The sequence below is a fragment of the Lithobates pipiens genome, unplaced genomic scaffold (genome assembly GCF_037356315.1).
Source record: "Lithobates pipiens isolate NorthernLeopardFrog02 unplaced genomic scaffold, aLitPip1_a1.2 Scaffold_8, whole genome shotgun sequence".
NCBI classification, from domain to species: Eukaryota; Metazoa; Chordata; class Amphibia; order Anura; family Ranidae; genus Lithobates; species Lithobates pipiens.
Window position 1 is genome coordinate 668195211 of NW_027507903.1, and position 9037 is coordinate 668204247.

The window sequence follows — 9037 nt, forward strand, 5'->3', positions numbered from 1 at the left end:
TCTTCTCATAGAAAGGTATGTTAGCCTGAAGAGCTTGCAATCTAAAAAAAGAAAAGGAGATTAGGCAGATTAGATAGGGAGATAAAGGAGCACGTCAAGTTGTTTTGGAAGCGGAAGGAGGCTCAGGTGAGGGGTCTGGGGCTCTCAGGCACAGTAAGGGTTAAGTGTCCCAGTTGGAAGGGTGGATGGGTGGGGCCTTTCCTGTGATTGGCTGGAAGGCTCCTGGGGGCAAGGGGGGAGTTTAAAGCACTCAAGGGGGGGTGGAAGAAAGAGGAAAGTAAGGAGGAGGAGGAGGAGAGGACTGAGCACCTGCTGGATGGAGAGTCCTGAGCTGTATTCCCTAAAGGACAGGGGCCAACAGGCCCAACTAGGGGCCCCACACATGCAGCACCAGCAGGAGAGGGGACCCCAGGTTCAGGCAGGGGCCCCGCACGTTCAGATTCCTCAGGATTGGTGCTCGCAGCTTCAGAGAAGAAGTCCACAACTCCAAAGCCACCATGAGACTGATCCCTACATACAGCCAAGGGGCCACAGCATGCATCCCTACCAGGACTGGGGCCCTCAGCAAGACAGGGGACCGGAGCTGCCAAGTCACCAGGACAGGGGCCCCCAGACCCCTCCAAGGGTTACCCGTACGCAGGACCGAGGAACATTATTCCAGACTCTGGACCGGGGCCATCAGATGCATCTAGAGGCCCCTCATAGCAAAGCCTACCAGGACTGGGGGACACAGATGCACATGTCGCAGGAAAGGGGCCCTTATATACAGTCGGGGGCCCTGCGCCTCCTGCAGTCCCAGGACAAGGACCAACAACTGCAGACGCCACTGGAAAGGGGGCCCTATATGCAGCGGGGAGCCCCGCACATTCAGTGTTCCCAAGACGAGGACCAACAGCTGCAGGAACCACTGGAAAGGGGCCCCTTTATACAAGGGGACCCAAACATTCAGCAGGCCCAAGACGAAGAGCAGCAAGTTCAGAAATCGCAAGAAAAGGGAGCATTTATGCAGCCAGGGGCCCCACACGCTCAACATCCTCAGGACAAGGACCAGCAGCTACACAAACCACTGGAAAGGGGCCCCTTTATGCACATGGGATCCCCACACATGCAACATCCCCAGGACAATGACCACCAACTGCAGAAACCACCAGAAAGGGGCCCCTTTATGCAACTGGGGTCCCCACACATCCAACATCCCCAGGACAATGACCACCAACTGCAGAAACCACCAGAAAGGGGCCCCTTTATGCAACTGGGGTCCCCACACATCCAACATCCCCAGGACAATGACCACCAACTGCAGAAACCACTGGAAAGGGGCCCCTTTTTGCAACTGGGGTCACCACACATCCAACATCCCCAGGACAAGGACCACCAACTGCAGAGACCACTGGAAAGGGGCTCCTTTACCCAACTGGGGTCACCACACATCCAACATCCCCAGGACAATGACCACCAATTGCAGAAACCACCGGAAAGGGGCCCCTTTATGCAACTGGGGTCCCCACACATCCAACATCCCCAGGACAATGACCACCAACTGCAGAAACCACTGGAAAGGGCCCCCTTTACGCAACTGGGGTCCCCACAAATTCAACATCCCCAGGACAAGGACCAGCAACTGCAGAAACCACTGGAAAGGGGCCCCTTTACCCAACTGGAGTCCCCACACATTCAACATTCCCAGGACAAGGACCAGCAGCAGGACACCCCCCAAGAGAGGGATCCCCAGCCTCATTCTTACCCAGGCCAAGAATCTCAGCCCCCTAAAGACAAGGGCCCCCAGCCACAGCAGGCCAAGGAGAAGGCCCCCCAGAAGGAGAAGGGCTCCAGCAGTGGCCCTCCTATAGTGAAGCGCCCCATGAATGCCTTTATGGTGTGGTCCAGTGAAGAAAGGAAGAGGGTGTCCGTCCAGTATCCCAAAATGCACAATTCAGAGATCAGCCGGAGGTTGGGGGAGGTCTGGAGGGGTCTCACCGAGGAGGACCGGAGACCCTTCCGGGAGGAGGCCAAGAGACTACGGGTCCAGCACGCCCGGGACCACCCAGGGTACAAATACACCCCTCGCAAGAAGAAGAAGATGGAGCCAATCAACAAGGTTCCCCAAATACCCCCTCCACCATCTGTACCCCCAAAACCATCACTGGAGGAACCCCAACCCCAGCTCCAGTTCCATCACCAGCACCAACCTCAGCCTAGAGCCCTGCAAGAGGAGGAGAAGGCGTACCAATACAACACCTACCAGGACCCCTACAGGTGAGTGCCAAGATTGTAACCCCCTCACAGATAATGCTGTACCCCATAAGTTACTCCCACCCCCTACTGTACCCCATAAGTTGCTCCCACCCCCTACTGTACCCCATAAGTTGCTCCCATCCCCTACTGCCCCCCAATAAATTGCACCCCCATAATTTACTTACATGCCCTACTGCCCCCCCCCCCCATAAATTGTACCCTTACAATTAGGATTTCTTGCCAAGGTTGCCACAAGTCATTGATCTAACGTAGACCCCAGCATTGGCTAAACACGGTCCAATTCTGTGCCAAACCCAATGGTCCAGTGGCATGGTAGGGCTTCCATAGGGTTGGGTTTAGATGGTTTCACCAATTCGAATGTGGGGGGCTTGTTTTATCATTTAACACCCTTGGGGTCACCATACACCTTTTACAAGCTGACCCTACAAACGTTGTACAATCAATTTCACCTAAACAATGCAATGTGAGGACCTACCTAATCTGTATCCAATCGGGAAAGACCTTCACTGTGTACTATTTGGTAGCTATAAAGAAGATTGTACAACCAGATTGGTGTGTGTGTGGAGTGAGCTTTAAACTGGCCATATATCTTGCAGTCTGAACCTGCAATCTCTATTCAATCTCCTTTTTAGATCTACCAAGGCTAACCTTAACAATCCGACCGATTTTTATTGTGGTCAGGTAGGTTCTCCTACTAAATAATTGTTGGTGGATCTAAAGAAGATTGTAACTTGTGTGGTGAGCTTTGGGTCTACCAACAATGTAGTATAAGGGTCTGCACACCTGGGTACAAATTGGAGAGCTTGTACAATCCAGATTGTATGGTGTATGGCCAGCTGAAAAACTCTTATGAAGTCCCTTCCTCCCTGACCTCCATGTGAATGCAAATGCAAAATTTTTACTTCTGTTTTTTTGGAGAGAGAACTGCTGCCTGAGTCCTGTTAAGGAGGTTCCCCGTCACTTCCTGTCTCGGTGACCCTAACAGGAAGTGAAAGGAAAATATCTACAGGTCCCCTCTTAGTTGTCACAGGAACAGGTGTCCCCACTGGAGACTTCCACTCACTTCCTGTGGTGGTGACAACTTTAACATTTTTAGATTTCATTTGCTTTATGTCTTGACAATGGTCACTGGAAGAGACACTAATTCTTCCTTTTACAGGGACAAAGATGGGCCCTTAAAGGGGGGCCCACACCATCCGGAAAAAAAAAATAAAAAAAATAAAAAATTAAATGTTGCCCTCACCTACACTTTAATCTGATATTTTAGTCTGCTTGTATCTTGTCTGTCTTCTGCCCCCAATCAACATAATTGTAGTTTTTCAATATAACATTTCCATACCGTATTTTAGTCACTGTGATGTCATCACTGGGTCTCTGTGCTTCTCTATGGAAGGATACATCATGGCTGGTGGGAAGCACTGTACATATCTTCCTGATAGACACACCGCTATTGGTGCTGAGCCTCCCTAACTGAAAGCCAATGAATGAGAGGGGCGGGCCAGGGACAGTCTCTGCCTGACTTATTGTGTGTCATCTGCCCTCAACCGGCACTATGCATTGTAATGGGGCGGGCAGCTTGTGCGACAGTACCATAGCAATGAATGATTATGTCACCTCCCCCCCTGTGTTCACATTAGAGGTTCTCCCCCTATCTGTTCGCATGAGTGTCACCTCCCCATCAGTTCGCATGAAAGGTCTCTTCCCCCCCCCCCCCCCATCTTCATCCCCCTCTCCCCCATCTGTTTCCATGAGTCTTCATCCCCCTCTCCCCCCATCAGTTTGCGTGAGAGGTCCCCCCCTATCTGTTTCGCTTGAGTCTCCTCCTCCTCCCCCACCCCATCAGTTCTCATGAGTCTCCTCACTCCTCACATGTCTCCCCCCTCCCCCATCAGTTTGCATGAGAGCGCACCCCCCCCCCCCATCTGTTCACATTAGAGGTTCTCCCCCTACCTGTTCGCATGAGTGTTGCCTCCCCATCAGTTTGCATGAGTCATTCCGCCGCCCCCCATCAGTTTGCGTGAGAGATCCCCCTTATCTGTTTGCGTGAGAGTCTCCTCCCCCATTCCCCCCCCCTTTGGTTCGCATAAGGTCCCCCCCCATCTGTTCGCATGAGTCTTCCCCCCCCCCCCCATTTGTTTGCGTGAGAGGTCCCCCCCCCCGTCTGTTTCTCAGGAGAGTCTCCTCCCCCACTGGTGTGCATGAGTTCTCCCCCCCTCACCCTATTGGTTCGCATGAGAGGTTCCCCCCCGATCTGTTCGCATAAGTGTCCCCCCCGCTCCAATCCATTGGCATGAGAGGTCTCTTCCCCCCCCCCCCCCCCCCCCCATCGGTTTGCATGAGAGCCTTCCCCCCCCCTCTCCCCCCCATCAGTTTACATGAGTCTCCACCCCCCCATCTGTTTTGCATGAGTGTCCCCCCCCCCACCCCAATCCATTTGCATGAGAGGTCCCCCCCCCATCTGTTCACATTAGAGTTTCTCCCCCTACCTGTTCGCATGAATGTCACCTCCCCATCAGATCACTTGAGTCTCCATCCCCCCTCCCCCCATCAGATCACTTGAGTCTCCATCCCCCCTGCCCCCCATCGGTTTGCATGAGTCTCCATCCCCCTCCCCCCCCATCGGTTTGCATGAGTCTCCATCCCCCTCCCCCCCCATCGGTTTGCATGAGTCTCCATCCCCCCCTCCCCCCATCTGTTTGCATGAGTTTCCATCCCCCCCTCCCCCCCATCTGTTTGCATGAGTTTCCATCCCCCCTCCCCCCCCATCTGTTTGCATGAGTTTCCATCCCCCCTCCCCCCCCCATCGGTTTGCATGAGTTTCCATCCCCCCTCCCCCCCATCGGTTTGCATGAGTTTCCATCCCCCCCCTCCCATCGGTTTGCATGAGTTTCCATCCCCCCCCCTCCCATCGGTTTGCATGAGTTTCCATCCCCCCCCCTCCCATCGGTTTGCATGAGTTTCCATCCCCCCCCCTCCCATCGGTTTGCATGAGTCCCCACTTCCCCTCCCATCGGTTTGCATGAGTCCCACTTCCCCTCCCATCGGTTTGCATGAGTCCCCACTTCCCCTCCCATCGGTTTGCATGAGTCCCCACTTCCCCTCCCATCGGTTTGCACGAGTCTCCATTTCTCCCCACCCCCCCCTCCCATCGGTTTGCACGAGTCCCCACCCCCCCTCCCATCGGTTTGCACGAGTCCCCACCCCCCCCCTCCCATCGGTTTGCACGAGTCCCCACTTCTCCCCACCCCCCCCCTCCCATCGGTTTGCACGAGTCTCCATTTCTCCCCACCCCCCCCTCTCATCGGTTTGCACGAGTCTCCATTTCTCCCCACCCCCCCCTCTCATCGGTTTGCACGAGTCTCCATTTCTCCCCACCCCCCCCTCTCATCGGTTTGCACGAGTCTCCATTTCTCCCCACCCCCCCCCTCTCATCGGTTTGCACGAGTCTCCATTTCTCCCCACCCCCCCCTCCCATCGGTTTGCACGAGTCTCCATTTCTCCCCACCCCCCCCTCCCATCGGTTTGCACGAGTCCCCACCCCCCCTCCCATCGGTTTGCACGAGTCCCCACCCCCCCCCTCCCATCGGTTTGCACGAGTCTCCATTTCTCCCCACCCCCCCTCCCATCGGTTTGCACGAGTCCCCACCCCCCCTCCCATCGGTTTGCACGAGTCCCCACCCCCCCTCCCATCGGTTTGCACGAGTCCCCACCCCCCCTCCCATCGGTTTGCACGAGTCCCCACTTCTCCCCACCCCCCCCCTCTTATCGGTTTGCACGAGTCTCCATTTCTCCCCACCCCCCCCCTCTTATCGGTTTGCACGAGTCTCCATTTCTCCCCACCCCCCCCTCTCATCGGTTTGCACGAGTCTCCATTTCTCCCCACCCCCCCCTCTCATCGGTTTGCACGAGTCTCCATTTCTCCCCACCCCCCCTCTCATCGGTTTGCACGAGTCTCCATTTCTCCCCACCCCCCCCTCCCATCGGTTTGCACGAGTCTCCATTTCTCCCCACCCCCCCTCCCATCGGTTTGCACGAGTCCCCACCCCCCCCCTCCCATCGGTTTGCACGAGTCCCCACCCCCCCCCTCCCATCGGTTTGCACGAGTCCCCACCCCCCCCTCCCATCGGTTTGCACGAGTCCCCACCCCCCCTCCCATCGGTTTGCACGAGTCCCCACCCCCCCCTCCCATCGGTTTGCACGAGTCCCCACCCCCCCCTCCCATCGGTTTGCACGAGTCCCCACCCCCCCTCCCATCGGTTTGCACGAGTCCCCACTTCTCCCCACCCCCCCCCCCTCCCATCGGTTTGCACGAGTCTCCATTTCTCCCCACCCCCCCCTCTCATCGGTTTGCACGAGTCTCCATTTCTCCCCACCCCCCCCTCTCATCGGTTTGCACGAGTCTCCATTTCTCCCCACCCCCCCTCTCATCGGTTTGCACGAGTCTCCATTTCTCCCCACCCCCCCCTCTCATCGGTTTGCACGAGTCTCCATTTCTCCCCACCCCCCCCTCTCATCGGTTCGCACGAGTCTCCATTTCTCCCCCCCCCCCCCCCATCGGTTCGCACGAATCTCCATTTCCCCCCCCCCCCCCCATCGGATCGCACGAGTCTCCATTTCTCCCCCCCCCATCGGTTCGCATGAGTCTCCATCCCCTCCCCCCATCGGTTCGCATGAGAGGCCCCCCTATCTGTTTGCGTGAGAGGTCCCCCCCCCCATCTATTTCGCATTAGAGAGTGTCCTCTTCCCCCCCCCCCCCCATCGGTTCACATGAAAGACTCCTCCCCTATTGGTTCTCATAAGTCTTCCCCCACCCCATCTGTACGCGTGAGAGGTCCTCCCCTGTCTGTTTCACATGAGTTCCCCGCCCCCCTCATTGGTTAGCATGAAAGCTCCCCCTCGCCCTATTGGCATGAGATATTTCCCCATCCATTAGCATTGGTGTCCCCCCCCCCAAAATTCCCCATCTGTTTGCATGATGGGTCACCCCCGCCCCATCAGAGTGGATAACAGTGAATGGCTCCCTGGCCCTAGAGCTCCATTGGTTGCTATGGTGCTGGCGACCAGCCTTCTGTACCATGGCAACCCCTTTTTTGTGGTGCCAAAATACCTGCCAAAGCGTGTCCCATATTCTTAGCACCCCAGGTGAGAAACCTTTTTGTACTAAATCCTTAGCCCTTGTACACACGGTGTGTCCGATCGGACCGTTTTGTCGGATATTCAGACTGTGTGTGGTCTCCATCGGACTGATTCCGACGGACTAAGTTTTCCAACATGTCGGTAAAATTTTCCGACAAAATGCTCCGACCGGACATACTCCGATCATGTGTAACGAATTCCGACCGGACAAAGTGCCACGCATGCTCAGATCAAATTCCTACACCAAAGCTATTGGCTACTAGCGTGAACGTAGTCCCATCATAACGAAATAACGTCATCACCCGGGTTTTCCGACAACTTTGTCCGACTGTGTGTATTCAACAGTTTCGGACAAAATCCGACGGATTTGGTTGTCGGAATCTCCGACCGTGTGTACAAGGGCTTAGCGTATTGTAGATCTTCTAAGGTGAAGGACTCGTCAGATATCCTACAATTGAAATAATGTATCTCCATGCTGACCAGCCTTGGGGGGGGGGGGGGGGGGAGAGATACTTCTTTTGCTCTAAAGTTCTAAAAAAAAAAAAAAAAAAAAAAATCACAAATTCTTCAACGTCTCCATTTCTCTGAGGATGAGTTGGGACTGCATATTGTCCTTTAGTAAGTGTGGACATTAACTCTGGACTTCATCTGCTGCATGCTTGTTCCAGGTTGGTGATCAAAACCAAAGGCAGCCAGGCAACTCGACTTTTCAGAAGGTGGTCAGAAATGGCAGCGGCATGCCTGGGACAAGGGGTGGGCAGAAGAGAAGGCTGCCCTGGGCTCAGTGTGTATTGTAGGGATGGGGGGCACCATAAGTTCCTTCTACTATAAGGCTGACAGGAGTATTGACAGTGGCATCACTACTTCTGTTAGCCCAGTGCTGGAAACGGCAAGGAGAGGAGCCATCTTTGCCCTGGGCACTGGATGATATTGTCTTTTTTTTTATTTTTTATTTTTATGGAAATCTTACTAACCAATAACCTTCTTCTCTCTCACAGTTACGTGCCGTACCCTGCCCCGATCAAGACGGAACCGTTCTACCCCACCGTCACCGACGTTTCAGCACTCTATGGCCTCGGACTCTTTGACTACGGTGAGCGGAGGGGGATCCATCCTCAGGTTCACTATCAGACGGTGGAGGTGGAGAGCGGGGGGTCCCTCACCAGCCTGTGACCAGCGGGGGCGGTCTCTTGGAGCCTACCGGATCATGCAGGTCCCTCCCACGAGGGAGGGGGCAACTAACGTCCCATCCTTTCCCAGGAGCTCCGTAGGTCTGCTGAGGACCGTCGTGGAATAGAAGTGGCGAATACGACCGACGATCTCAGTCTCTAGACAGTGCGTCCGATCCTGTAGAATTGTCTAGTTGGGGGGCCCCATTATAGGGACCGCTGTGAACACATTTTTAGGTGGGGGTTTGCTGATCCCTTGTGGACTATACCATCAGAGAATGTTCCTACATAGACACTCCTCATAGGAGGGTACCATATGGCCGCAGTCTTGTACACTGTTTACTGATTGTCTAGATTTTTATGAATATTTTGTATTTTTGTTAGTGAAATATTAAATGGGTTTTTTTTTTTTTTTTTAAATTGTGTTCGAATTTTGTTACTTTTTTATTGTCCAGTGACTGAGGGACACGTCATTA

General features: G+C 54.6%; 1 protein-coding gene across 1 annotated transcript; it reads left to right on the forward strand.

Moving 5' to 3' along the window:
• The first annotated feature begins 278 nt into the window (after positions 1–278).
• LOC143961919 (uncharacterized) lies at positions 279–8657 on the forward strand. Its single transcript, XM_077471254.1, has 2 exons — positions 279–2256; positions 8391–8657. Exons 1-2 carry the CDS (start codon positions 317–319, stop codon positions 8563–8565), a joined length of 2115 nt encoding a protein of 704 aa, XP_077327380.1. The 5' UTR covers positions 279–316; the 3' UTR covers positions 8566–8657.
• The last annotated feature ends 380 nt before the right edge of the window (positions 8658–9037 follow it).

Coding starts and splice junctions, on each gene's coding strand:
- LOC143961919 (XM_077471254.1), top strand. CDS start 317: ATGGAGAGTCCTGAGCTGTATTCCCTAAAGGACAGGGGCCAACAGGCC. Junction 2,257..8,390: donor ACCTACCAGGACCCCTACAG/GTGAGTGCCAAG, acceptor TCTCTCTCACAG/TTACGTGCCGTACCCTGCCC.